Raw genomic sequence first — 27,565 nt, 5'->3', positions numbered from 1 at the left:
GGTGCGATTCGGATTTGTTCATCGGTTTCTTGAATTTTATTCGCGCGTGAGAAGAATGATGGAACTCTATTCATATACCAATCTCGCTATTTGCGAAGACCTACGCTGGGTACGATATAAGTATCATTCCATCTGTTATTCTTGCAGGGATTATTGGCCGTGATTATAAATCGGTAGATTAATAATGCCCGATCACGCCATGGTAGAGAAGGTTGCTTGCATGGGGTATTTGGGAGATGTAATTGGGTCACAATAGAGCCCGGCACTAGTGGTAGAGCAAGCTGCATATACTACCGAGGATTTAGAGTAAATATTACGTTCTACTTTGCCTGCGTCCAATAAATAACTTGGCACAACGACTATTGAAGCGCTTAATTGTTATGTCTCATTTGACTTCGAGCATATTAGCTCTGAAGTTATTTTGAATGCAATTTAATAATGTGGCTGCGTGTGGCTAATGCTACAACTTTTGAGAAAAGGCCCCAGGCTATCACCATTTCGGGTGCAAGGAAAATTGATACGTTGACTCTGTTGGATTTGAGTCACCAAAGTTACACGGCACGGATATCCATCTACTGGATGAGTGCCAGCTTTTTCAGACTGATATGCTCTTTCGCCGTGCTGCAGCTTAGGCCTCTTGTTCTGAAAGCCTACAGACTCAGCAATGTGATCAAACCAGCCCCTCTGTTTCGCCTTCATCGCATCCAATTCATCGTAGGCTGGCTTGATATCGAATGTCCGGGCGGTCATCACCAAGACTGTCCGCATCTCGTTGTAGACAAGAGTCTGGCCAATACAGTTGCGCGGTCCCTGCTCAAACGGACGATAGGCTGCCGGGTCGGGGTAAAGTTCGTGGCCTGGTTCAACGAGCCACCGGTCTGGGATGAATTCTCTTGCTCGTGGCCATACCCTTGGGTTGAGATGCGTCGCCTGGTGTAAGATGACGACGCAAAAATCATCTGCCAAGGGGTATTGGTAGCCGTGTCTGTCAGCAAGTGACAAACCATTGGCGCCTTGACGCATAGTGCCTGCAGGTGAGTAAAGCCGAAGGGTTTCTTTGATAACTGCCATTGTATATGAGCATTGATTGAGCAAGGAAGGTTGTTCGCGGAGTTGCAGCGCCGCAGCTGAAGGATCTGGTCCGAATATGTGGTCGTGTTCTTGACGCACTCGAGCCAAAGCTTCAGGGTGCTTAGATAACAAGTGATACACGTAAGCGATGCTGCTTGAAGTGGTATCAGTTCCGGCAAAGAGGAACAATCGAATCTGATAAGTCACATATTCTGCGAAGCGATCGTCTAGCTGTGTAGCTTCAGTGATCTCTTCGTTCTTATTCTCAAGGTATGCTTCCAAGGCTAGAGTAAGGATGGATTTGGCTCTCTTAGAACGAGAAGATACATCCCGTTTGGTTTGCTTCATCTCGGAGAATCGCTCATTCAGGGCTTTACGAATGCATTTGTTCACAACGCGACCGTAATATCCCTGAACTAAAGGCCGGAGTGGGTGTGCTCGTACGCGAGGGTCCCAAAAAGAATGCCATTTGGTAATGTGGCCAAGAGCAGTTGCAATGATGTTGTCGGAATGCTGATGATCAAGGTCCGCGTCGCTAACCTTCTCGTTAGCATTTGCCATACAATGGGAGGAAGGGTAAACCAACAGCGTCACTTTGAGAATGACATCCATAGTTAATCTGGTGGTTAGGTCATCTAATGCGAAGAATTTTCCAGCATTTGCTTTCTCGTGCAACTTCTCACAAAAAACACCAACCGACTTTATAACTTCTGGAAGAAGATCCTGCATGCTACCTGCACTGAATCCCGGATTGAAAATTGATCTCCAGACCTTCCACTCAGCATTTCCCATAGAAATCATACTAGGCCCGCCGGTAATCGGTTGCATGAACCGAGGCTGTATGACTGCTTTGGCAAGGTTAAGCTTATTTGTCGCCTGTGATGCCGCTTCGGGATAGAAAACTATATACTGTGCGGGAGACATAGGCCAGACATCCAATAGAAAGATCTCCGTATCAGTATGTTCCGACGCCAGCTCTTGCGTCGCAAGCACAACATTGGCATCTTCGGGTAGACGATTAACATAGTCTGAAAGAACCAGCAAGTGGCCAGTTAGCCAGCTCCATCCCGCTGGCATTCGCTGAACATGGTGTTAATGATCATATAGTAAGCTTCGCAGGTAAGATTGAGCTTACCACTCCTTGTTTACGGAGGCGGTTGATTTTGGAACGGTGTTGGTAGAGCGCACGGAGTCCATACGCGGCCAGGCTTAGAAACGGTAGGCAGATGGTCAGTATAATGTTGATGGAAGCCATTGGTGTAGACTTGATGTCCCTCGCTTCCACCAAGGCAGAATAGATAGGCGATCGGAGGAAGCGGTTTAGTGAGGGAGTGTTTGAAGAGATCATGGGCAGGAGGCGGTGAGATTAGGCGGGCAGTTGCCTAAAAGGGTAATTGTGTAACACTCCAGTCCAGCATTTCCCAGCCTCGATCGCTGGTTCTGTGTGCAGCACATCTCAACAATGCTTATATTAGCATCTTGCGGAGCCTCAACTGCTATGCATGCCTATGCGGAGGATATCCAAGCGTAAGCCAGAGGCTGTGTCTGGAATGATATTCGGATAAGCCCAAGTTACAACCACCGTTGGTCTGCTCGGACACGCGTTTTGTCCATACGAATATCGAAGATGATGTAAATATCAACTTGTCAGTGGCCTGAGTGCATCATCCCTTGCTTGTATCATACCAGAGCACGGCCGCGATTCCTCGGCCTTACTGCTCAGTACCTCAGCAACTCACCTTGGTGCGTCAAGTGGGAGATGTCGCGTAGTACATGAAGGGTATAGCAATCTTGAAGGAGCCATATTGGTAGCATGAGTTGGATAATGGCATTTGCAACGTTAATAGAGCACTAACTTCCACTGCTGATGCTGTCGCTCAGAGACATAACGGGTACTCCGTAACCTCCGAGCGATGCACCTTAGTCTGAAGAGTTACATGCCTGCGATCAGAGTGCATATAGCTCAATGTGAAAGGTAAACTGGGCCTTTGCATATGAAGGGAAAATATACCAGCTGATATCTGCGCAGGCTACTCATACAGTATTGGTATAGGAAACGGCCCTGGCCTTCATCGTAGCCAGGACACTCAAGACAGGGGTGTCGCTTGTGAGACTCGGAAGGGATATCGATACCGACCCAGTGATGACAAGCGTCCTTGAGAGGCAGAGCTAGATGGCTATTGCTAAGCACGCGTGAAATTTGGAAGAGAGAATATCAATTCCAACATCTCACGTTCTAAGTCCAAAGCGCTGGTAATTGAGGCTGAGTGTTCAAAGGGAGACTGAGAATCTCAAGGCAACCCTCGAGCCCCTTGCTTCTTTTTGGGAGGCATTATCATCCTCGTGAGGTCGATAAAATGCAGTCAGCATTGAGTATGTAGGAGAAATCCAGTGAGCCGCTCAAGTCCCCGCACATTCAACCCAGACACTCGTGCAACCACTGGGTCTGACAGCCCAGCTATACATAAAGCGGTGTTCCCGTCGGAGAGGTGCACCAAGAAGTGCATGTACACCTGTATACGATATGCCCAGATCATTCAGGAAAGGTTCAACATGGACATCTCCTCGCTAAATCTCACGTCTAGTCAAGCTTCTCAGGCTCCGCCGGTCATAGGTGATATCGGTCGAATTACCCAGCGGCAATATGGGGTAAGGCTATTTCAAGCATAATATTATCCGAAGGCGTAACTTTAACCAGATATGTATGAATACCAGATAGCCGTTGGAATATTCTTCGCGTTAGCGTCACTGTCGTTTCTTGGCCGCATCTTCATCCGACTCTTCACCCGACGACGCCTCTATTTGGACGATGCATTCCTTAGCTTTGCTTTTACCACCCTGCTGATAGGAACGGTACTGGGCTTTCTCCGTGCATACACCATCTACTTTCAGATGGCAGCATTGGAAGGAAATGTTGATGCACTTCTCTTTCTCGCCTCACATTTAGAAGAACATGCGAAAGATTATGGCTTTAATATCGCCTTTATAGTCCTTCTCTGGACCACAGTCTTTGCCGTCAAGTGGTGCTACCTGGCATTCTTTCACCCCCTCCTGGTGGGGATGTCACGCTGGTTTATCCTTTATTACCGTTGCACTGTCGGGCTATCCTTTGTTTCGTGGATCTTGAGCGCCTTCGTCGCACCGATCGTTCCTTGCCCGTATACAGGAATGAGGGCAATCTGTAAGGATCCCCCGTCAACGATAATCTCTCACACTAACCATTTAAAGCAAAATGCTTCCCCTCTTTACCTGTCCCGAACAGCACGGTCCTCGCAATGGTCTGGCTTCCACCGATCTTGGATGCGCTCACTGACCTGATGAGTATGTCACTTAGCCAGATGAGGATTAGCTATAACTAACTTTTCCCAGTCATTAGTATTCCAATGCGATTGCTCTACAAAGTTCAGTTACGAACCTTGACGAAATTAGGTCTTGGATGCTTCTTGTGTCTCTCGATCTTCATGTGCACATGCTCCATCATTCGCACCGCAGGCACGTGGTACCACGGACTTCTCGACTACCCATGGCAGGTATTCTGGCTTCATTTGGAGGGGTGCATTGGAGTCACCATGGGATCCATCACCGTCTACCGGTCTACTTTGATCGGATCCAACGAGGTCTCAACTGCGTTCAAGAAATACTTCATCCGGATCAAGGACGCGGTGTTCGGTTCGTCGAGTGGCATAGCAGAGGGGTCACCAGCGGAGGAAAACAAAACCCAGACACGTCAGATTAAACTACCCTCTATTCCGCAAGCGACCATTACAGGGTTGCGAACATGGTTCGGTCTCTCTAGGAAGGACCCTGCCACTTCCAACGGTGACTCCGGACTCACCAGCTTTAACAGCGATATCGATTACCATACTTTGTTGAAAGCCCCCACGGCAGCGGCAAATCACCGTCAATGAGGCCTAGGATCGGCTTTTGTTGTTTCTCTCAATAATCTGGGCATGGATGAACTCCGATACATTTTTTTATGTATCTGGAACTCATGATGATGTTTGGAAGATAAGTAAGAGGCAGTGGTGGTCGGAGACCACGCATACAGAGTTGGCTAAAGATCCAGATGATCACTGGCTAGGTGAATGTCTCAGTATAATATTATCGGGATCGGAGTTAAGACGCGACATGTCATATATGATATACGCGGCGATAGCATATCTCCAGCACAGACAGAAGGATCAGAATGGATGGACCGCGTCAAACACCCGGCTTAAGTCCGCGGACATTGGGTGCCGCTTTGGGCTTAGTGGCTGATAACCGTGATATATAGGACCATCAGGAACTGGTATTTAGAGAATTAGACAGGCTACTTCAAAGATAATACTTTCTATTTAAGATAATCTGCAGTTTCTCTTCAAAAAATTCCTATTCCACCCACAATGGCCTCAAAAGACCTTCCCCCATCGACCGCTCCCTTCTTCCCCAATGTCTTCTTTCATAACCAATTCTGTGCCAAGCCCAACTGGCCACCCGCAACCACAACCCTCTCTGGTCAAGTTGCCATAATCACTGGAGGAAACAGTGGACTGGGATATGAGTGTGCATTCCAGCTTCTATCCCTTCAACTGAGCCACTTGATCCTCGCCGTTCGCTCTCCCGAAAAGGGGGAAGCCGCAGCAGCTAAGCTTCGAGCCGTTAATCCCACGTTAACAATAGATGTATGGCCACTTGACATGAGCTCATATGCCTCCATACAAAGCTTTGCAAAGCGGGTCGAAAACCATCTTTCTCGCCTAGATATTGCTATCCTCAATGCTGGGGTGAGAAAACCCCAGTTCACCACCGATCCGAACACCGGCCACGAGGAAACAATCCAAGTCAACTACCTCTCAACCATGTTCTTAGCTATTCTACTTCTTCCCAGCTTGAAGAAGAAATCTCCGAGGGGAGTGTCGGGCCGATTGACTATCGTCAGTGCGGCATTATCGCTTCTGCCAAGCTTACCCGACGTGAAGGATGCGCCACTTCTAAGGTTGTTCGATCGCCGAGATACATATGACGCCAATGGCAGTTACTGCATGTCAAAACTTCTAGCTCATGCGTTTCTCTACAAGCTAGTCGACCATGTCGCCGCAGATGATGTGATTGTTAACCTAGCAGATCCGGCCTTTGTGAAAGGCACAGACCTGGGGCGGGATTTGCCTGGTTATGCGAAGGCTGTGTTGGCAGCATTTGGAGCATTGACAGGAAGGACAGTCAAGGTCGGTGCATCAACGTATGTTGATGCTGCTGTACTAAAAGGGAAGGAGTCCCATGGGTGCTTTCTGATGAGTTGGAAGATTGAGCCGTATGTATTCCCGACTTTCTTTGGATTTCTCACATAATAACTGACCCGCGCATGTTCAGATTCAATGCGTCGTTGTATACGCCCGAGGGGAAGCAATCTATTGAGCAGCTGTGGCAGGAGACGATGGATGAGCTTGATTTTGCCGGTGTGCGAAGAATACTTGAGACTCTGTAGTTCTCAAAAGGGCCAAAGCACCTAGCCGCTATCATTTGATAGTTGTTTCTGACAGCTGAGATCGGGTTCCTAGTCCTATGACAATGAAGAGTTAGCAACACCAGAGCAATTATATTCCTAAGATTTGACCAACGGGCGAAATACGGAAGAATGGAGCGGATAAAGTTTCTATGTAAGGTTCACGCAATGAAAATCCTCGCTTAGACTTTGAAATGTCTGCGCATAAGCACACCCAATGCAGCATAAAAAGGAGATTCTAGGACTCAATGACGTTGAAGAAATCCGTATGCCTCTCAAATCTCCAGATCAATCGGGGAGTGGGGACAGTACTCCACACGGGCCCACTTGGCCAGCATGAGTGGGCATGAGTCATTCTGAGTCGAGATGAGCACACCAAATCATGATCGTAGCACAGCCCACTCCTGGGCCCAAACTGCTTGCAGTTTCCAGAATTAGCCATGGACAGATTAAAAATGCTACACTTTAATACAGATCTCTCACCTGAGGAGCTCCAGATTCGGGGGACTCTGCCCCACCCGAGCTTCCTATTCCACGTGACGTTACCCTGCAGGCCCAGCTATATAACTCTACCTCAATCCTCATGAACATCACCTGAAATTCCCATTCAAGAGCTCAATTGCACATTCTCATACCCAATCTCCCAATCTATCAGCCTCATACAGACAAATATCACCAACTCCACCCCTCAATTATTACATGACCTCTCCACCATCCACAATGGCAACCACAACCACCATCTCCAACCCCACCCCAACAATGACCTACTACGACATCGCCATGCGGCCCCCAGTAACCCGGAACGCAGCAGCCGTAAATCCCTGGAAAGCGCGCCTGGCCTTGAACTTCAAAAACGCCCCCTACTCCACAACATGGGTCAAGCTCCCCGAAGTTTCCAAAGTCCGCCGCAGCCTGAACCTCCCCGCATGTCGCAAATTCGCCGACGGTAGCGACTTCTACACCCTCCCCATCCTCTCCGACCCTACCACAAATTCCCTCATCGGCGACTCCTTCGACATCGCCGTCTACCTACAAAAGACCTATCCCGCTTCTGGCGACGGGGATCTCTTCCCTCCGCAGAACCTGGACTATGAACTGAAAGAGGAGCTCAAGGTGCTGGTACCACTATCAGAGCGGAATGATACCGAGTATGCGGATTACGCGAGGTTTAACAATAATGTCGACGCGGCGTTTAGTGTGCACACGTTGTTGATGGTGCAGAAGATGCCGTTTGATCCGGAGACGGCGGAGGAGAGCAAGGCGGAATTTGTCCGGCGGGCGGGGTTCAAGTCGTGGGATGATTTTGCTCTTGACGGGGAGAAGAGAGAGCAGGTGTTGAGTTCTTTCCGGGGTATGCTGGGGGACCTGGCGAGGATGTTTGAGAGGGATACTAGTGGGCCGTTTCTGCTGGGCCAGAGGCCTAGTTATGCGGATTTTATTGTCGGTGGGTGGTTGAGGATGTCGAGGGTTACGTTGCCGTCGACGGAGTGGGAGCAGTTGAGGGGGTGGCATGGAGGTGTTTTTGGGAGGTTGCATGATGCGTTGGATGTTTATGCTGAGGTAAAATAGGCTAGCAGAGTTGGTGAGAGGGGGAACTTGATGGACAAGAATAGAAGAAGGAAGGAAAAGTATTGTATAATAAAGCATATAAAGCTATACATCAAATGCTTAATATAAGCAAGGTTTATGGCCCATTCCCCGAATATAAGGGTGACCACCACTCAAAAATATCGTCTCCAAAGAGGTCATTATCGAGTGATGAGAATATGTCTAATGGTGAAGCTTCTTCCTGGGATGACTGCCTGGGTAGCAACGTTTCCACACCTGGTATGCCCATTGAGCTCTGGAATTCAGATATTGAGGCCTGGGCATCTGTTGACTGGCCATATATTGCGAGTAAGCAAGATCTCATTCTTTTCACCCAGGCCAATGATTTCGAAACCACGTTTTCGTGGTCCGTAATGCCATCATCAACGTTGGTTTGTACATTGCTTAGATTTTCGGCAGTCTTGTCAAGAATAGACGTAATGTCTACAGTTCGTCGAACCATGTTCACGTCCCACGCCGGATCTTCGAAGGATGCGAGTCGAATGAGGGTCAAGATTACGGTTCGGAATTGCCTCCACAGAAAGAAGGGGAAGTATGTATACTCGGTTGGGTTGAAGTTGAACATGATGTCCACGGCGCGTTTCGCTGCATTGAGGCAATTAAGAAGGGCCTCCATGCTGCTGATATCATCTAGAAGAGGGCAATGCCCAAGGCGCGTAAAGATAAGGTCATTGATGCATATTTCTGTGTGCAGGGACATCGCTTCCAGCATCTCTATGGAGTATCAGTGAGGTCTGTTATGCACTCGAATCAGGAGTGGCAGATTAAACGTACTATTCGTGGTCAAGTGCGGGGGTAATTGCTTTCTCATCTCGGATAATTGAGTGTTGAGAGAAAATATGTATGGATAAATAAGACGCGTACTTTGTTCGCTGTCAGTATCTCTTAGTTGTATACGAACATCAGTGACCTTGCTCGTTATGCGCTGAAGCTTGATCATTTGCACCAGCAGTTCGTCTCCTCGAACACATCTAGAGCATTGTATCATTTTAAGACACTCTTCAAGAAATGGTGACCAGACCAAACTCTCCCCAACTGTTTGAAACGTTGCAACGCTGGGTTTGCTATTAGCGGTATTCTTAATAGTTCAATGAATTGCTAACCATGATGTGAGAAAGTGGCAAGCCAATGCCGTCCGTGCAATTACGATGCTCCTCGGCTGGAACCTGCCTGTAGCTCCCTGAATCTGAGATGCAAGCGGTCGAGGAAACATATGAATCAGATTACCCTCTCCACAATGCCGGCTTCGAAGTTCCAGATCGACCGTCAAAGCAGTGCACAGCTGAGACAAAATAGTAAGAAGTGATCCCATAGAGAAGCGAAAGTGTCCCCTATAGATCACGATAAGTCATCCGGTTACTGAAAGTGTGATAAGGAAAACTAACCAGCCGATGAAACACAGGAGACCGTGCAACAGATCCATCGTACATTTGCCTTCTACGATTACCTCACGAGCGGCAACCTCTCGAACCGTCTTTGCTAGACTGCTTTGTTCTTTTGCATCTGTAGATGTTACAGCCATTATACATAGCCAGAGGAATGGCGACTCTCGGTACAGCTTCTCTGAGGTCGACCCATTCTCAAGATATAGAAGAGGGAGAAATTCGGTATAGTGACTAAAGAATGCTTTGAAATGTTGTTTTGCATCGCCAGACGATGGATCGAGACCCTCGGAATGGCTGTGTGGGAATTGGCCCCAGCTTTGTGAGGTGTTAGCCGAATACTTGTTGCCTTGATCTGTAGCTACTTTATCAAGATCACCAACAAGCGGTTGTGCATTCGACCCACGATCTGCAGGCACTGAAGCGTGAGAGGGAGCTGATATAAAGGACCCTGATGACGAAGCAGTTTCTTCGGGTTCAAGGCTACCCTGGCGAGCTTTTAATAATGAAACGAGCCCGTCTAACTTCTGCTCCAGACGAGCAGCTTGAGAGCCGTTGGGTCTCGAGCCACTCCTGCGGACGGTAGGAGAAGGGTTGCATTCTACTTTGAGCCGAAAGCATCTGACCATGTTTATGAGCCAACGATCGCCAATGGTGTTTTCGAGAGGTGGATTACCTTTCACATCCATCTCCAATGGCTCGCAGCATGCATTTGCGTTTGACGCGAGCACAGTTGACGCATGCTCGGCCGTATGCGGCGGGCTTTCCATTATAACGTGCTGTCTTTTCCATCTGATTCAGCAAAGAAGTGTGAAGTATAATTGAGACACTGGATAGTCCATCAGGAGAAATTCAGGCGCCGCTGCACCGCGAATGTAGTGTTCCTGGAATTAGCTGCACCCTCCGGTGGACGGATTTCGGGGGGTTGAAAATTCGAAATCCGCACCCGCAACTAAAATAGCGGGATGCGAATCCCGCTCCGCCCCGCCTCCACTTTCTATACTTTTAAAAGCCCCCTAGAGTCCAAACCATGTGAAATCTGGTCATCAAAAAAGTCATTCTCTTACTTGTATATCAATAAAGATGGATTCAATGAGCAATGCTCTTTACTATGTGTTTCATCTATTTCATTTGACGAATGTCCTGCAATGGTGATCATCCCACACCCATTGTCCTACCATTGATAGCTGACGGAATGCATTTTCACATCATAGGATGACCCAACACAACCCAAATCATCGTTCCAATATCATAAGTGAAAGCGAATCTCGGCAGGTTTGTTTCAAATTTCTTGATCAAACCGGCCGGAGCTTCAGCGTTATCATTAAGGAGCTCCACTCCGAACTGCTCGTCCCGATTTGTATCTTCTACCTTGTCCTCCGCGGTCTCGACACCATAGAAGACGACCCTTCTATTCCTGTAAAGGCCAAGAAGGCCTTGCTTCGTGATTTCGAGAATATACTAATGAAAGACGGGTGGACATACGATGGCAACCGTCCCGAAGAGAAGGACCGCGAACTGCTTGTTCACTTCCATCACGTTATCAAAGAGTATAAAGCTTTGAAGCCAGCCTACAAACACATTATCAAGGAAACCACTAGAATAATGGGTAATGGAATGACCGACTTCTGCCACAAGGTTACCCTGGGCCATCCAGATAATGCCGGTGTCATGACTATAGCCGAGTATGAGCTGTACTGCTATTATGTTGCCGGCTGTGTCGGTGAGGGTCTTACCCGCTTCTTCATCGAAGCGCAACTTTGCAACTCGTTATTACTCGACAATCCAACTTTACCTCGGTCAATGAGTCTCTTTTTGCAGAAGACCAACATCATCCGCGACGTCAGTGAAGATCACGAAGACAATCGTCGGTTCTGGCCGCAGCAGATATGGTCTAAGTACGTCAGCAACTTTGCAGATTTGTTCAAGCCAGAGAATCGTGAGGCGGCCATAGAGTGCAGTTCTGAGATGATTCTCAACGCACTTGAGCATGTCAAGGAATGTCTCATTTATCTGGCTGGGTTGAATGAGCAGAGCATCTTCAATTTCTGCGCTGTGCCTCAGTGCATGGCTATTGCGACATTGGAACTATGCTTCCGCAATCCCGCTCTGTTTGAACGGAATGTCAACATCAAGATCAGCAGGAGTGATGCGTGTCAGTTGATGCTCGAGTGCACACAAGGTTTGCCGGGACTGTGTCGTATCGTCAGTCGATATGCACGACGTATCAAATCCAAAAATTCCCCAAATGCCACCAAGCTCTTCGAGATTAACAAGATTTGCGGCACGGTATGTTATCCCACCTACCATTTGTAGTGAACGAACATTAACAACTACAGATCGAAGAAGCTGCCAAAACTCTGATTCAAACTCAAGAAGGACAAAACCATGAGTGCATTGTCGCTGAGATGGGGCACGCTATTGATGAATGGCAAGACAAATAACTGTAAGTGTATTCAAGAAGCGCACATTGGTAACATGCATGTAGCAGTTATTACATCAGGAAGGCATTATGGAGACCTTAGCCCGGAAGACTCGTTTACAAGTTTACTACAAAATCCCAGAACAAAACGTGAAGATATTGTCCGGATCACCGATTTTGACCACCATCTGAAAGTCTTTAATCAATTTTGGGGGATGCACCAGTCCCAACTATACAAACGCGACCAGCAATGCTTCCACACTGACAATTTCAGCCTCGCTGTAGGTGTCAGCATCCCGACAAACATCAACCACTTGGACCCCCTTTTCCGCTGCAAGCGCAGGCGTCATTCTTGTGCGGGGTAAAACAAAAGAGATAAGAAGGCGATGATGGTCTGCTTTTGCTCCATACTGGAGCATATTACCATATTGCTCATTTTGGTTGTAAATAGCCACCCTCCGCCTTGAACAGGCTGTCAGTCAAACTATCCATTGCGGTGTTTGTTGGGGACCCGTTGGATTATACCAAGAAGCGACACACCGCTACACACGTGGCATTCGCGGACGGTGACCAGAGTCTGCTGCATATCGTTGGAGCACATGGGTTCTTTGAGTTCGAAGACAGTGTCGGGAAGGATCCTCAGGCCAGTGACTCGCAACCCTAATCGAGGTCCCCACAATCTCGAAGTCGCTCTCGAAATAGGATATTAAGCTTGCCTGCGAGCAAACGCGAATCGAGAATAGCCCTGGAAATCTTGACTGGAATTGTCAAAATTGGGCCGGAGATGCCCTTGGAAGTCTGGTTCAAGTTGGCCTTTTAACCGTCCAAGCGCGTGATCATGCCATTGACCAGATGGCAGAAGCGTGCGTCGAGGCAACTGATGGGTAGTTCGCCTGTAGGTTGTATCATTTGCTCTGAGCTCGGCTTATGCCGAAGAAAATTCAGATCTGAACGTCTTATTGGAATAGGTAGAATGACTCACTATCACCATCACCATTATAAAGAGAACGAACGATCTACTGTTGCCATCCCGCTTCATTACAGCGGAAACTTCAAAGTTGTCTGGCGTAAAGACAAGTGCAAATTTCTCTTTTGATACCCCCTCTGCTCGTTAGCTGTCTTCAACCAGTTAAATTTCAACGTCTGGATTTGTACTAAATGTTCAAAGTAGCTCGAGAAAGCTCAATTGTGCCCCATCAATGAAATAACGCCGTTGATGTATACTTCCATAATTTACATCCCTTATAGGAATTCGACCCTATTGACCGTCCTCCATGTTACGCTCGTTGTCCCTGTCAGAATTTGAGATAACTTTTCCCTGGCTCTAACTTTTGGTGAAAGAGCAGCGGTTGAACTCATTGTTTCCATATCCCCTAAGTCCTTTCAATCAACCTTATGTGTTCCGCCACTGTGATTGCGTCTCTCTACCCTCATGTTTGAAATCACTCTGAATGTGGCCATGCAGTCGCCGGCAATCAGTCCCATTTTTGTACCTTGTGCTACATATACTAGGCGTGTACGGTCATGTCAACCAGTGTCGCCCAAGCGATAGAAAACATTTGTATAGAATCTATTTTACAACCCTCTTATGTCTGAGACTCTATCGTGCTTGACACTAATATATATGTAACTTTTCCTCCCAGACGATTTCACTCTATGGGCGATTCAAATCGCGATATGTCACGGAGATCATCAGATATCCTATTGTTTCCACTAATTTAACTGCTTCCCGCAAGCGATATCCATTTCCGCCAACAGTCGCAGTGATCATTTCCCCATTCCACGGGTGTTCCTGCCCTGCACGCGGACTTTTCAGGAAGAGAAGATGTTATCCCACCTAAATTATGAAACATCCACAAAGGTTGACAAAGAGAAACCCTTCATGACCCACTTCACCCGAGCTCGGCCTGCCGAACCATACCATCCGGTATCCCAAACCATTTCTTCATCTGCCATAAACTTTCTCCACCGGATCATCCATGGTGGGGATATTAGGCTCCCGACCAACCTTGAGTCAAGACTAAGCGAACCACCAAACACAAACCAGATTTTGGTTCGCCTGCTTCACCGTGATGTAATTCACCTATTTTCTGGTGGCACAGATGCAGTCTACACATGGAATGTAAGGTGTCTACACTGTGTCCGGATCACTTCCGCATCAACAGTACCAGTACCAATACCATCCCTTGAATAGCCTCATACGACAGTTATCTACCTATTCCAAATTTTTCATGATTACCTAGAACCGCCAAGGATCGATCCACAGCTATCCGCCTCATCCAGTGGATTCCCCCTCACGTGTCACACATCCTCACTTCTCTTTGGCACCCAAAGCCCATCTCAATCACCAAACCACCCTAATTGTAGCATACAATCTATACATTCACCAACATGGATCCCTCCCCCCTCTCCAACCGAGCCCGCACAGTCGTCTCCTCATCCAACAACCTGATGTGGGACATCTTCAAGAACCCATGGTGTCCTACAACCAAACCCGACGGCTACGTGAACGTAGGGGTTGCCGAAAACGCACTGATGCATGACTACCTGCTGGAATACATCAACACCACGAAGCTCACCCTCCCTGCCAAATACCTCACCTACAACGACGGTGCCATTGGCGCAGAGCGCCTCCGACGTGCCATGGTATCATTCCTCAACAAACACCTTCAACCATTCCAACCACTGACCATCAACGACCTCCTCGTCACAAACGGTGTCTCCTCCGCCATTGAGCACATCTCATGAGCCTTCACCGACCCCGGCGAAGGTATCCTCCTGGGCAGACCCTACTACGGCACCTTCATCCCAGACATGTCCCTCCGCCCTGGGGCGACAGTTGTCCCTGTAGAATTCGACGACTGCGATCCATTTAGTTTCCAGGCTGTGGAATGCTACGAGCGTGCACTGCTCGCGTTCCAGCAGAACACCAGCCGGAAAGTTCGCGCCTTGATGCTCTGTCATCCGCATAACCCGCTGGGCCGGTGCTATCCCCAGGAAACTATAATTAAGCTGATGCGGCTGTGTCAGAAATATCAGATTCATTTGATCAGCGATGAGATATATGCGCTGTCTGTGTGGGAGAATACCGTTGACGAGCATATTCCCGTGCCGTTCGAGTCCGCCTTGTCCATCGACACAACTGGTATAATTGACCCTAGTCTAGTCCATGCGCTATGGGGAATGAGTAAGGACTTTGGCGCCAATGGTATTCGACTCGGGGTGATCATCTCTCAGAATAACCCGACTTTGCACAAGGCGTTGCAGGGTGTTTCGCTGTATAGTTATTCCTCGTCTGTTTCAGAATTTGTCGCAGCTACGGTCCTTGAAGATACGGACTTTACCACGAGGTATATCCAGCTCAATCGGCAGAGAATGTCTGAGTCATATGCGTTTGCTGCTCAGCGGCTAAGGGAAAATGGGATTGACTATGCTCCGGGGGTAAATGCCGCGTTCTTCCTCTGGGTTAATCTGGGTAAAAGGTATCGCGAATTACATCCCGAGCAGACTACAGGTTTGGGTGACGGGATCAGCGATAAGGTGATGCAGCTCCTGCTGCAGAGGAAGGTCTTTCTGGCTAGTGGAGTGTTGTTTGGATCTGAGCATAGTGGGTGGTTCAGGATTGTGTTTACGCATCCAAGGGAGTATCTTGAGGAGGCGTTGCGGAGGATAGTGTTGGCGTTGGGCGATTTGTGATGTGGTCAGAGCATAATATAGCATATTGATACACATCGATTATGAATAACATCTAACTACTTCCCTGCCATAAGGTTCAACGCACTCCCACTTCTAAAATACCCAATCTGCTCTTCCGTAAAACTATGTCTGAGCGCAGCCTCCCACTCGCCTCCATTGATTACCAACCTCAAAGTGCTCCCCGGAACAAACTCCCCTTCTCCCAGCCCCTTAATACTAATCCGATCCTCGGCCCTGATCTTATCATAATCCTGCTCATTCTCGAATGTCAATGCAAACAACCCTTGCTTCTCCAGATTCGCCTCAAGGATTCTCGCACAAGACTTTGCGATGATCGCCACACCACCTAGATATCTCGGCTGCAGCGCCGCATGCTCCCGCGAACTGCCCTCGCCGTAGTTATGGTCTGCGATGACCACCCACGGCACGGCGTTTTCTTTGTAGTGACGTGCTGTAGCGGGCACTTCCTGTCCGTCTTGCTTCGTGAGCTGGTTCCGAATACTGTTCACCTTGCCGTTTTCGGCGTTGGTTGCCCCAATTAGCGTGTTGTTGGAGATGTTTTCGAGGTGTCCACGGTAGCGGAACCATGGACCGGCCGGGGTGATGTGGTCTGTTGTGCATTTTCCGGCTGTCTTGATCAGGATGGCGCAGTTCTCGAAGTCGTGTCCGGGCCAGGGTGGGAATGGTAAGAGATTTTGGAGGCGAATCGATGAGGGGTCGACTTTGACGGAGATGTTGTCTCGGTTTGCGGGTGGGGGTGCGTAGGCTGACTCGGAGGAGAGGTAGCCCTTTGAGGGGAGGGAGTCGCTGGTTGGGGGGAGGAAGTGGAATCGTTCGCCGGATGGTGTAGGGAGCATGTCGGTGGTTGGGTCAAAGGATAGGTCGCGGGAGAAGGCCTTTGCAATGACGAGCTCGGGGGATGCTAGGAAGACGTTGGTTGCTTGGTTGGAGTCCAAACGACCGGAGACGTTCCAGTTGTAAGAGGTTATGATGGAGTTGGGGGTGCCCTAGTTATACCGTTAGAAATAATGTCGTGTGGGAAGTGGAATGGCAATACTATACCTTTGGCATGTCAACTCTATCCCAAGTCCCACAGCATGGTCCACAGGCATTGGGAAGCATCGTCGCACCGAGTCTCTCAAAGACTGGCAAGATGCCAGCATCTTTCAATGTCTCGCGCGTCTGAACGCTACCCGGGGATACCAGAAGCGGCATCTTCGGTTCCAACCCTGCATCCAATGCCTGCTGAGCGAGACTAGCTGCACGTCCCATATCTTGCAAACGGACATCCCGGCTCCGCTTACCATGAAGGATAGACGACGGCCCCAGTTGTCGATAGTCCAAAATGTAATTAGGCAGCAGAGAGTTTTCCATGATAGTACGCAGGACGTTAGGACTTTAGACATGGTGGGCGTCATGTGTAGGTAGTTTTCGAAGATGGTGGAACTGTAAACGGATATGAGATTGCCTCCGCAGGCCTGATAAATTAGCGATGGAGACATAAACAAATTGAAGTCTTGCAAGGGGTCGCCAACTCACCTGTTGGAAGACGTTTAGCCCCATGCAGAGCCAAAAACGCACCAAGAGACGCGTCTTGTCCTTGCGATCGAAGATATCCAGGATGGACATGGTACCACTCCCCTCCAAAGCAAGCTGAATATGGGCGTATCTTGCCCATAATTATCTCATCATGCGCATCCCTCCCTCGATAGCGGCAGAGACTAGATGTGGCTTCTTCGACCTGGCCTCTAGATACCAGCCAACGAGGTGACTCCGGGAATGTGAAAGCAGAAACCAGTATCATTGCCGAGAAGAGGAAGGGAATGGTGAGCGGAGCTCTCCATTGTCCAGTGGAAGGGGGTAGATAACTGAATCCCAAATCAATCCAGTTACATAATGTGTATCCCGTGCTGATGAAGATACCCGTACAGATTCCCAGTTGTCCGCGGTACTTCGGCGAGGCACATTACGAGAGCCATACAGGCACCGTGCCGCTGATTTGGCCAATAGCGAACCCTAGGATAACTCGTCCAACGACCAACTGGATCAATGTGGTTGCGGAGACCTGCAGAGCCTGGCCGACGACAGTGATCACAGCTCCGATGAAAACTGTCTTTCGACGTCCGAGTTTGTCGAGTTATGGGACTTTTGTGCTCCCGAGGTGTTTATAGTGTCTATGGCTGGGAACACTGACACCCAACTTTGGAGGCTGAGTAGACTGCCCAAGACCGCTTGGTTGTACCCGAAGAGAATGAACGAAGGAGCAACAATAAGAAGTACCAGAGCGACTTGTAGCTGGGTGCCAACCACAGGGAGAGTAAGGCCTGCCATTTTCACGTTGCTTTCTTGTGTGCCCTCTGCTTCATTGAATTACTCGGCGGCTTAAGTACTTTACGTCTGATTTTCCGTGGGGAAGAGCGTCTGGAGTCAAAAGAAGAAAAAGCGGGGGGAAGATACCTCGTGACATGATCGATTCAAGTCATTGTATTTACCCTTGTTTGATTGGAGAATTTCTATTTCTGTATGGCGTTGCCTTTCCTGTCCCTCGTCTCGATCGCCTAATAATCAGGTGTGGGTTTGGCACCCCAGGTGGGTATGAGTACCTCCGCACCCATTTCCCATCGGATGCTCCGACAGTCTTTACTAAACGACTCACCGGTGGCGAATGGGCCAATAAGATACTGTGATTTATATGGAGTGATATGCAGATCACTGTCTAATTCACAGTCGTCTCATGATCATGCCTAGTGAAGTTTTGGAGCAGGCAGACGCAAGATACTTTGAATATGTGTAGATCGTGATATCGAAGGACAGTGCCAGCCAAAAGTTGCATTACTTATATCTTAGATTCTTCGATCCTGAAAAAGAGAACCCCTTGGGGAGGAGACGAAGTCACATAAACAGCAGAGGTGGAGTACTGGATGGGTGCCTGGCTACTGTCAAATAGCCCGACAAGTTAGGTTTGTATCATACTAATATTACATTTATAGCAAAGTACCATTACAATCGTTACTGGCGACCGACCCCGCTTAACAATGAGAGAATACTCCAAGCACGTTACATTGAATTTCTGGTTTCGAAATTATTTAACTCTTCCAATAAATCTGGCCCTCAAAGAGCCGACGCGCAGTACGGAATACAGTTGCCGCCGTAAGCTGATCCTCCTCGAACTTGGCCCCAACAAGCAAATTTCCACTTGCATGACCAATTGTAAGACCAGCATCATTGACGCGATCTTTGTTGGTTGCATCCTCAACAGTACTACCTACCACACGAGCAGCTGCAGAAACAGCCAACGCGACAGTGATAGGAACTGCCTTGTGCGGCTGTCCCACAGAAATGGCCCGCACAAGCAGGTCGACAGAGCCCTTCCCTTTAGACTCCTGAGGTGGCGACACCATGCAAACCTTGGGAATACTTCCTGGAACAGCATCGGCAGTCGGTGCTATACCCATCTTGACCCCCGCCTGGCGCCGGATAGACTCCAGCCTTTGCAGAAGGTCGGGATGAGCGGCAATCTCGTCTGGAGTCGAGTCACCGCGGACGCCTAACCTGCTAGCTGGAACAAAAACGCATGGATTGGCCACGTCAATACATGTGGCTGGAACACCGTCGAACTCGTCCCTTGTCTGCCCTGTTGGCAGCATCTTCCCGGTCACCGAGCCAGCCGGATTGACAAAATCTAATTGAATCCGAGCAGCTGTGCCGGCAACGCCATCAATAGCAAATTCGCCGCTAGAGGCAGCCTCGCCGTCCACCACGGGAAAGGAGGCAGTGATTATTTTCCCTGTGTTGGTGTTGTGGATGTGTACAGTAGCCGACTCGGGCGTTTGGGGAGAAACAAGCTTTTGGTCAAGGGCAAAGGGACCAATGGCACTGATCATATTGCCACAATTGCTGGAGTAATCAACATCGGAATTTTTGACCCCCAACGACACAAAAGTGTAATCAACGTCGGCATCGGGGTGGGTGGATTTCCCCACCACGCATACCTTGGAGAGGCTGGAGATACCCCCTCCCAGGCCATCAAGCTGCCGTCCGTATGGATCAGGGCTGCCAATGACGGAGCGAAAGATGGCGTCCCACTCCGGGCGAAGAGGGAGATGGGCCTGATTGAACATGACGGCGCGTGAGGTGCCTCCGCGGTAATAGGCCGCAGGAAGGGAGTGTTGCTTCGACAAATAGCGCCGAGCGCTAAAAGCGACCCGATTTCGATATGTATATTTGAACATGATAGTGGTTTGATGGCTAGGAAAAACGTTTGTGCAAATGATTGGGTGGTTTTAATGTTGTCTCCAGGACAGGGATTAAAGTTGCCACCGGATTTATCCGATACAAATTAACCGGTTACAGCCGCGCTCATCGGCTCATCCGATCGCGAATCGCTTCATGGGTGTCTCCAATCCACCCCTCACCAAGAGACACAGGTATAATGAGTGCCTGGGATGAGAAATACGTTTAGGTAGACCGTTTGAATGCCGGATGCACATTACAGAAACAGCTAGCTTGACTAGCATCGGCAAAATTCCATCTGCGGCGTCGGGCCCAAGCCGTTGACCCGAGGTATTTAGACCGCGACAGATCGTATTGGGCCTGGAGCAGAAAACTGCCATGATTAGATGTTGCCGCACGATTTATCATGGTTGTGGATCTGAGACCTCTTTCCAATTCAGTCCGGTTGATATAGAAGCCGACGGGCAAGTGGCGAATGGAAACCACCCCCAGCGCCACCTTGATACATCTCAATTAGCTCGACATCACTCCCCACTCTCCGTAGTAACATTAGAACAGAACGCTCCAAACATCTGCCGTGCTCATGTCTATTCCCTCCATGAATAGGTCAGCCCATGGGAGGTCCATTTGAACGTCAGGAAGACGTGACGGTGAGTCATAAGCATACGCATCTGAGGCTAGGTTGCTAGCCTTGGAGGGAAACGTGTGTGCTCTAAGACCAAACCAGGTTTGGAACTCGGTATCAATACTCAAGTCTGCCTGATCTTCATGTTCGAATAAGGACATAATCGACTGGCCAAGCCGCTCAACAATCCTGCAACACTTCTCTCCGACCGCACGTCTATCGCAAATGCCCCGCAGGAGTGTAAGAAATGTAGATATATTCATTTGAATCACCGGCTTGGTCAATTCTTGCCGCAAGGGTGCAAACGCTCGCAGAGAATACAGCATTGTCACGGCTGCCAAGAACAACGAGTGAATTGCGATGAACGTATATTTAATGCGGTTTCGCGCGTACAGTGCGCTGTTTGAGCTTATCAGACCAATGGCAGACTCGGTGCAGGTCCGCAGATCATCTGGTAATGGCATTGGGACCGCACGTGAGGGACGGTAAAGTGAAAGAGCGGCGTGATGGAAAGCAATCTGGAACCGCTCAGTGGACTGGAAAGTAGACAAAGTCTGCATATAGCGCGGCGCTGTTATTATCCACTGATTCAGCTCCAGAAAATATCCACTGCGAAGCCGATCCAGGTCAGCAGGATCAGTTGGGACAGAGCCGATGGAATGAAATGTCTTGTAAACACCGGCGTTGATTCGACGGAGCTTAATAATGTGGACAAATGTTGATGTGTCAGCCACATGCAGTATCACTGACTCCTCGACATTGAGGCTCTGGATAGATTCAATGAGCTGGGCATCCGTCAGCTGTATAGGCAAAGGCATGCTGATATCTGACTCTTGGATTTCCAAGGGTCGGCCCATGTTGATAGCCACACTGCAATTAATCACGTACGCATACCAGAATACACGCTTAGATATCTCTGCATCCATGATGTCTTTCCCAGAAATGCATTCCTTGCGGTGAAGGTCAAGGCCGATGGCTAAATTAAGGGCCATAGCGGTTGTGAACCACATATTGACTGACTGAGGTTCATTATGGCCATACATGCACAGTAGAAGAAGACACTGAATACATTTAATATTCTCGCCGCTCAAAACCAGGTCCAGGTCTTTTATGGCTTCTCTGAAGAATACCCGATGGGTCTTGTCGCGAGTTTGGGGTAATGACTTCTCTGTTGACGCAATGGCTCAGATGATGTTAACCATGAAACTGGTCAATGGCCTCATCTCAGATTCGTGAGAAAGGGTATCAAGCGTTGGTTGACGAACGTATGCCGATGTAATACTGGTAAATATGGCCATCGCCTATCGAAAAACGCGCCAGCCAGATCAATGTATGTGTTATTGTCGAGACTTAAACTATCTGTTTCAGAAACTTTGATATCTGTGATATTACTCCATAGCTCCCAAGCGCTGCTCATAGCACTGCGGTTCTCTCTTCTGGAGCTAAATTGCAGTGAGAAGGTTGGTCTCAGTATCCGACTAAGGAAGTGATAATCTGGATACTCTCTCAGTTGGTCAGACTGAGATATAGCCTCGGCAGAATTATGCCCAGGTAACGGAGGATTGGGACTTGCAATTCCAGAGTCGTTAGATCGAACAGAACTGAGAGCCTCGAGCAAACGGGCCTCTAGCTGCTGACACCTTTCAGACAGCTCATTACTTCGTCGCTCAGCAGCAGCAAGTTGGGCCCGTAGGGCATCACAATCACAGTTCAGAGATGGGTGCTGGATCACTAATCTATCCGACATGACGCATGTTGTTTCAGCAGCAGCGCATGAACCGCAAGTTGGCATTTTTCCATCATACTGACTGCTTTAGTGAGTGATAATTTGACTTTATGGTGGGTCACTGACCTTTTGCTTGCGTCGTCGACACCGTTGGCATGCTGCCACACTACGAGGTAAACCTCGACGACGACGATGAGGGGTTGAGCCCGATGGACTTTCACCCATCGAAGCCATAGCTTCTATGGCACTTCAGCGTACAGTAGTGTAGCTGTTGAGGATACAATGAGGCTCATGCGCAGGATGGAAATTGCAGTTCGTCTCTGTTTCTAGAACGAAGAGCCTCGGGCTTGGCATCTTATTACTAAGCCGTCTATTCATAGTTACTCTGCGAAAAAGGCCTTCGTTTACTGATGTTCGTGTTGAGTGGCGGCACTCATAGGATAGCTAAATTCTCACAGAAACTCATGTGCAGCCTGAGTTTGATGGTCTCTGCTCAGTGACGCGCTTGTGTAACAAAAGTAAATGCTCAATCAATATACAGTCGGCCCGGGTTATCCACCATCATCTTCCAGTAGGCATCATCTCCCATCCAGTCATGCAATCTTTGGAGAATTGCATGGTTGTCGATCATCCTAAATGGTTCTTTGCTTTCTATTGACCTTTTTATCCGGTTGTGTCCATCGCCCGTGTGTGGCCAATCGCTTCCCCAAATAACCCGATCAGGAATCTCTCTCGCCATTGCCTGAATGATAGGCTGCAGGTCATCAAAGGTCGAGGCTGAGTAATCTGACATACGATATAAATCGGAAACCTTTACGTAGACAGTCGATTGCTTTGCTAATGACAAGAGGGAGCGAAATCCCGGTTGGGACGTTGGCGTCGATTGTAACTCCGAAGGTAGCTTGGATGTGCCACGCAAGCCACCTAGATGGTCTGCAACCACCCTTACGGGGAGCTCACGAACAGCATCATGCAGAACTGTAGCATATCAGTCACTTTAGGTGTTATACAATGTCATTAGTAGATAAGTACTCACGGTCCCATGTCCATCCTGGAACGAACAACTGGATCGCCCAGCTGGGAAGATAGCGTGTGCGTTCTGCAGTACGGTTCAAAATGCTTATCAAATGTGTAATGTCGACATCTTTCCCATCGACTTGGAAGTTGAGTCGAGTACCTCGTACTCTAGGGGCGTGCAATTCGTTCAGTTGCGCATCGGTAATAGTGTCGAGATCTAACACTGCAATTCCAAACGATCTGATGCCTCTGTCCCTCAATTCTCGCAGGCAATGCATCATAACCGTGCAGTCGCTCTTGTAAGGCGATGGCTGAACCAAGACAAGAGCAGTATTGTTGTAATCCCTTGCTAGGCTCTGATTCAACGCCAGTAACTTTTTCAGCGGTGCATCCTCGGGGGTATATGCTCTCCCTGCAGCATATGGGCCTAGCTTGGGATCGAATACATGGACATGTGTATCGAATGACTCCGTTGAGAGAAGGAATCTAGATGGATTAGCTTCAACAGCTGTATTTTCTGGATGTACCTACGGTGTATTGGAGCGCCTTTCGTGGGTGGCTAGAGCTTGTGACAGCATTGTGTAGGTAGCCCGTTGGTAAACCATGAATTGCGGTAGAACCCCACGCAGAAGATTGAGCTTTGATATTAACATCGCAAGTTCCTGTCCCTCAACGCTGCACTTCCTACGCATCCCCTTCCTTGGCATCAATGGTATGCGGTTGATCCCGGCGGCACCCCTCTTCGGGAAAGCCGATACATCCCGAGGTTCGCATCGGATGCATCCGACAAGCATCACGATGGTCGGTCAATCATTAGAGCTTTGATTCCAGCGATTGATTCGACAAAATGTTCTCTTCATTGGAGGAATAACGTTTGAAACATGGCACAAGCAGTAGCTATGAATACCCCGACTTTGCAAGGCAATGCCGAGCAGAAGCGCCCCATTCCCTATCGGAAGTTGGCCGTCGGCGCGTTAATGAACATCTCTCAAGGTAATGAGAAACTCTACTTGCCAAGAACCTTTCTAACTTTACACAGTTACGTCTCTTAGACAGCCGCTAGAAGTAATCAAAACCCATGTATGCTTGACTCTCACCCATCTTAATTGTGAGTTAATCCTGACGACTTACCCTTCCAGTTGGCAGCAAACCGGCAAGATACGTTGCGGGATGCATTCCAGAAGACTTGGTCCCGCGGGAGATTTCTTGCTTTTTATCAAGGGCTGATACCTTGGGTACGTATCTCTTTCATCTAGCCCCCTCGTCTAGGCACATTTCATACTAATTACCACAGGCTTGGCTAGAAGCCTCCACCAAAGGCGCCATTCTGATAGTAACATCAAGTGAGATTGAGTATCATGCCAGATCAAAGTTCAATGCATCACCTACGGTCTGTGGTGCTCTGGGTGGTATTGGCGGTGGCGTTGCGCAATCGTATCTCACGATGGGCAGACGACATGCATGAAAACAGTTGAAGTGACCCGCTCAAAGATGAGTGTTGGAGGTGCCCGAGTACCCGGGGCTCTAGAAATGTTTTTCCAAATTATTCGCGAGAAAGGGACTCGCGGAGTGAACAAAGGCGTTAACGCCGTCGCGCTACGACAGGTTACAGGTTGGTCTTCTCGGGTTGGTATAACGCATTTTGCGGAAGAAAGCATCCGAAAGGTCAACGGAAAGCCGAAGGACGAAAAACTCGAGTTCGGAGAGAAAATCCTGGCATCCACTATTGGTGGTGCACTGAGCTGCTGGAACCAGCCATTCGAAGTAGGTGTCGCTGAGATGTGTGAAATAAGGACTTCCGATTGCTGACTCTACAGGTGTTGCGCGTGGAAATGCATTTATGAAGAATGATCCCGCCCGGCCAGCTTCTCCGGCGATCGTGTCCACGTTTAAGTATATCTTTTCGACGACCGGAGTCAAGGGTCTGTTTCGCAGTGTGGTTCCCCGCATTGGGGTTGCGGCGTGGGCTACGATCTGTATGGTAGGGTTTGGTGATACGGTTAAAGAGATTGTTAATCGCAAATGATCCATAACACGGTTCAGATAGAAAGGTGATAGGTCCTGTATGCATAGAGCTTGCAATTCTTATTCTTATAATAGCCACATTGGTGGAAAAATAACAAAATGCCAAAGATATCCGAATTAGCTAAATGAAAATATACAATGGCTTTAGCCGGCTATGGTCATCACCTTAACACCATTACTACTATCTTTCCATATGATCTGGTTCAATCCTTCCATATATCAAGTAAATACATCGTCACCGTGCTTACATACCTCAGATCCATACCGACCATATCTCGAAGGCCAAGAGAACCACCCAATGGGATGCACTTTTATTATCTTCCCTTCCCGAGGGCGTTCTTTAGGTAATGGAGTTATTAATTGATTGCATGATTGCCTGGACTATCAGCAAGAACACTGCGAACGATAATTCCTCTCTAGGGGTGTCGTAAGGCTGATGCAAGGAACAGTGGATATGGCGAGATAAGGATACTCGCGGAACCCAAGCAAATACCAAGCTTTCCCCTCCCTCTTCTTTATGCGAAGCATATTAATTCTCCACCGGTGAGGCGTAGTGCGTTCATGTCGAGTTTATAATATTGACTCATTAGTGTGGTGCTATCTATGTGTAAGGTGACGATGGTACTGGCTCTGTCACTGTCTCTGTAGGTAGTGCACTAATCGATAGCCTAGCTGGATAGTCATGAGTATGAAGGGGAGTCAATGAGATTTCTTCTTTGAGAGACGGTGGGGGATCAATATAATACTGACAACAGGATCATGTGATCCACACAAACAGCAGGTAAGATGCCTAGACACTTCGACTCTCACTCTTCCAACATACCTTGAAAAATTATTCGTCTGCAGGGGCGTCACTCCAGACTCTTTCTTGGAGTAAACGCATCGAAGCTAATTTTCCAAAGACCAACGCGCATAAGCAGGCAACTCGATTTCCAAATATGCACGGAGTGATTTTATACAGGTCAATTCTGACCACCGAATCTGCGAGCACATCCAAGGAAACAAGCAATATCACGGAAGTTACACCCCACGAGTCCCACTCGACTAGCTGATACAGCGCCACTCGGTGTTGTGTGCTACGCTACATGCATGAAAGAGGGGTTTGAGGGAACGACGCTGATTAGAGGTCAACAGCCCAAGATGGGCCAGCCACACATCACACTAGAAAGCTTGTCTACGATCATCCGATGGTGAGTTGCTGATGGCATCTTGCAATGTTATGGCAATGCTGTGACTTATCAATGGTCATGTACCGCCCAGTCGGGCAATCATATTCATTGCTGACGCTTCGCCACTGAGACGTCAAATTGGGCCTTTTTGGGTCCCAAACATTTTTCTGTTACTAGAAGTCATCAATGATCAGGTGCTAATGTGCCACCCCATGGTAGGCCGCACCCAGACACACAAAGTAGATCCTATCAGCCGGTGCACAAATCACGCAGGCCGTGGGGAACCGAAGATTGCACTGGGTGCTTATCTCCACGGGCGCGTGCCTCATTCGGTGTGGTGCATTGGATAATTGGTTGGTCCAATGCACTCCCAGGCTCCCGAGCTCCTGAGTCTAGAAGCCATGGCGATATCTGCCCATGATGATTTGGTCTCGATGTTGTGACATCCTGTTTCCAGGCCTGTTACCGACCTCCTCGAGCGCTTAGTCCATGACTTTTTTTCCAAAAAAATAAATGCGTTGTACACAGGGGTGCTGTGCTCGCCCGAGTCAATGCTTCGGAGATGCGTTGGAGCTCCGGCGCAAGGTGGACTTCTTGTGCCACCTCCTCATCGGCCTGATAAAGGCGAAGTCTAGAACAACCACTTACGAGTCGCCAATTTCGAACAGCGCGAGCATTCAGTGCCGCTGTGTATCACAATTTAATTACCATCGCGATAAGATACCCGTTAGTGGTGTGCGCCTTCCCAAACTGATTGGTGGTTTCTCAAAACAGTGCGCGGCCGTGCCATGGGGGCTTTTCATGAACTTATCCCCCCGCAGATAGTTATCACACTCGCTTTGGGAATACTGTTCGGCCACGTGTGACACCGCCAATAAGATTTTCCCCATATCTCATCCATTTCCCTAATGTATCGCAATGGGTCAATTTTGCCAACTATTGAAAGACAAATAGCGAGAAACCAATTGCGTTTTGAAATCGGTGACCTAGCATCTGTGTATGCCTCATTCAATCCTGCCACACCGCCGCGACTACCCATAATACAATCGTAGCGCACCTGGAGACCGGATTCCCGGCACATCGTTCGCAATGTCCTTCGATAATGGCGA

General features: G+C 48.6%; 12 protein-coding genes across 12 annotated transcripts; 6 read left to right on the top strand and 6 right to left on the bottom strand.

The window, feature by feature from the left end:
• Positions 1–430: 430 nt before the first annotated feature.
• BO83DRAFT_365449 (cytochrome P450) lies at positions 431–2,339 on the bottom strand (the record flags this gene model as incomplete). The annotated part of the gene is made up of 3 exons (XM_025529671.1): positions 2,207–2,339; positions 1,658–2,151; positions 431–1,606 (listed from the first exon to the last, which is right to left on the bottom strand). The coding sequence occupies exons 1-3, from the start codon at positions 2,324–2,326 to the stop codon at positions 433–435; spliced, it is 1,788 nt and encodes a 595-aa protein (XP_025386051.1). The 5' UTR covers positions 2,327–2,339.
• A 1,285-nt stretch (positions 2,340–3,624) lies between these two features.
• On the top strand, positions 3,625–5,282 carry BO83DRAFT_450508 (uncharacterized protein; the record flags this gene model as incomplete). The annotated part of the gene is made up of 4 exons (XM_025536806.1): positions 3,625–3,720; positions 3,787–4,252; positions 4,300–4,392; positions 4,441–5,282. 4 exons carry the CDS (start codon positions 3,625–3,627, stop codon positions 4,977–4,979), a joined length of 1,194 nt encoding a protein of 397 aa, XP_025386050.1. The 3' UTR covers positions 4,980–5,282.
• A 171-nt stretch (positions 5,283–5,453) lies between these two features.
• BO83DRAFT_409912 (short-chain dehydrogenase/reductase family protein) lies at positions 5,454–6,535 on the top strand (the record flags this gene model as incomplete). The annotated part of the gene is made up of 2 exons (XM_025534172.1): positions 5,454–6,361; positions 6,421–6,535. 2 exons carry the CDS (start codon positions 5,454–5,456, stop codon positions 6,533–6,535), a joined length of 1,023 nt encoding a protein of 340 aa, XP_025386049.1.
• Positions 6,536–7,273: 738 nt separating this feature from the next.
• Positions 7,274–8,122, top strand: BO83DRAFT_317891 (glutathione S-transferase-like protein; the record flags this gene model as incomplete). Its single annotated transcript, XM_025527723.1, has 1 exon — positions 7,274–8,122. One exon carries the CDS (start codon positions 7,274–7,276, stop codon positions 8,120–8,122), a length of 849 nt encoding a protein of 282 aa, XP_025386048.1.
• Positions 8,123–8,237: 115 nt separating this feature from the next.
• Positions 8,238–10,172, bottom strand: BO83DRAFT_400818 (uncharacterized protein; the record flags this gene model as incomplete). Its single annotated transcript, XM_025533421.1, has 3 exons — positions 8,238–8,746; positions 8,936–9,239; positions 9,609–10,172. The coding sequence occupies 3 exons, from the start codon at positions 10,170–10,172 to the stop codon at positions 8,238–8,240; spliced, it is 1,377 nt and encodes a 458-aa protein (XP_025386047.1).
• Positions 10,173–10,625: 453 nt separating this feature from the next.
• Positions 10,626–12,169, top strand: BO83DRAFT_91949 (squalene synthetase; the record flags this gene model as incomplete). Its single annotated transcript, XM_025537707.1, has 3 exons — positions 10,626–10,694; positions 10,758–11,832; positions 11,883–12,169. Coding segments are annotated over 3 exons (1,249 nt in total), but the record flags the coding sequence as incomplete, so codon positions are not given.
• A 2,187-nt stretch (positions 12,170–14,356) lies between these two features.
• BO83DRAFT_450504 (putative aminotransferase) lies at positions 14,357–15,661 on the top strand (the record flags this gene model as incomplete). The annotated part of the gene is made up of 2 exons (XM_025536805.1): positions 14,357–14,681; positions 14,715–15,661. 2 exons carry the CDS (start codon positions 14,357–14,359, stop codon positions 15,659–15,661), a joined length of 1,272 nt encoding a protein of 423 aa, XP_025386045.1.
• A 56-nt stretch (positions 15,662–15,717) lies between these two features.
• On the bottom strand, positions 15,718–16,936 carry BO83DRAFT_295373 (aconitase; the record flags this gene model as incomplete). Its single annotated transcript, XM_025527113.1, has 2 exons — positions 15,718–16,668; positions 16,724–16,936. Coding segments are annotated over 2 exons (1,164 nt in total), but the record flags the coding sequence as incomplete, so codon positions are not given.
• Positions 16,937–18,731: 1,795 nt separating this feature from the next.
• On the bottom strand, positions 18,732–19,894 carry BO83DRAFT_380308 (DUF453 domain protein; the record flags this gene model as incomplete). The annotated part of the gene is made up of 1 exon (XM_025531722.1): positions 18,732–19,894. A coding segment is annotated over one exon (1,147 nt), but the record flags the coding sequence as incomplete, so codon positions are not given.
• A 73-nt stretch (positions 19,895–19,967) lies between these two features.
• BO83DRAFT_450489 (fungal specific transcription factor domain-containing protein) lies at positions 19,968–22,266 on the bottom strand (the record flags this gene model as incomplete). The annotated part of the gene is made up of 3 exons (XM_025536804.1): positions 19,968–21,685; positions 21,719–21,742; positions 21,781–22,266. The coding sequence occupies 3 exons, from the start codon at positions 22,264–22,266 to the stop codon at positions 20,444–20,446; spliced, it is 1,752 nt and encodes a 583-aa protein (XP_025386042.1). The 3' UTR covers positions 19,968–20,443.
• A 452-nt stretch (positions 22,267–22,718) lies between these two features.
• BO83DRAFT_380306 (amidohydrolase 2) lies at positions 22,719–23,957 on the bottom strand. Its single transcript, XM_025531721.1, has 3 exons — positions 23,794–23,957; positions 23,282–23,748; positions 22,719–23,223 (listed from the first exon to the last, which is right to left on the bottom strand). The coding sequence occupies exons 1-3, from the start codon at positions 23,838–23,840 to the stop codon at positions 22,772–22,774; spliced, it is 966 nt and encodes a 321-aa protein (XP_025386041.1). The 5' UTR covers positions 23,841–23,957; the 3' UTR covers positions 22,719–22,771.
• A 186-nt stretch (positions 23,958–24,143) lies between these two features.
• BO83DRAFT_400810 (mitochondrial DNA replication protein) lies at positions 24,144–25,288 on the top strand (the record flags this gene model as incomplete). The annotated part of the gene is made up of 6 exons (XM_025533420.1): positions 24,144–24,255; positions 24,302–24,342; positions 24,402–24,497; positions 24,557–24,685; positions 24,715–25,045; positions 25,080–25,288. 6 exons carry the CDS (start codon positions 24,144–24,146, stop codon positions 25,286–25,288), a joined length of 918 nt encoding a protein of 305 aa, XP_025386040.1.
• Positions 25,289–27,565: the final 2,277 nt, after the last annotated feature.

This window comes from Aspergillus eucalypticola, assembly GCF_003184535.1.
Source record: "Aspergillus eucalypticola CBS 122712 chromosome Unknown BO83scaffold_20, whole genome shotgun sequence".
NCBI classification, from domain to species: Eukaryota; Fungi; Ascomycota; class Eurotiomycetes; order Eurotiales; family Aspergillaceae; genus Aspergillus; species Aspergillus eucalypticola.
The sequence above is the reverse complement of the archived record's forward strand: the minus strand, read 5'-3'. Positions and strand labels throughout refer to the sequence as shown.

What these genes read in the sequence shown, in the direction of transcription:
- BO83DRAFT_380306 (XM_025531721.1), bottom strand. Translation starts at nt 23,840, where the DNA reads ATGCTGTCACAAGCTCTAGCCACCCACGAAAGGCGCTCCAATACACC. An exon ending in GAAAGGCGCTCCAATACACC is followed by an intron (nt 23,749 to 23,793) that starts GTAGGTACATCC and finishes TAATCCATCTAG; the next exon opens with ATTCCTTCTCTCAACGGAGT. An exon ending in TCCAGGATGGACATGGGACC is followed by an intron (nt 23,224 to 23,281) that starts GTGAGTACTTAT and finishes GATATGCTACAG; the next exon opens with TTCTGCATGATGCTGTTCGT.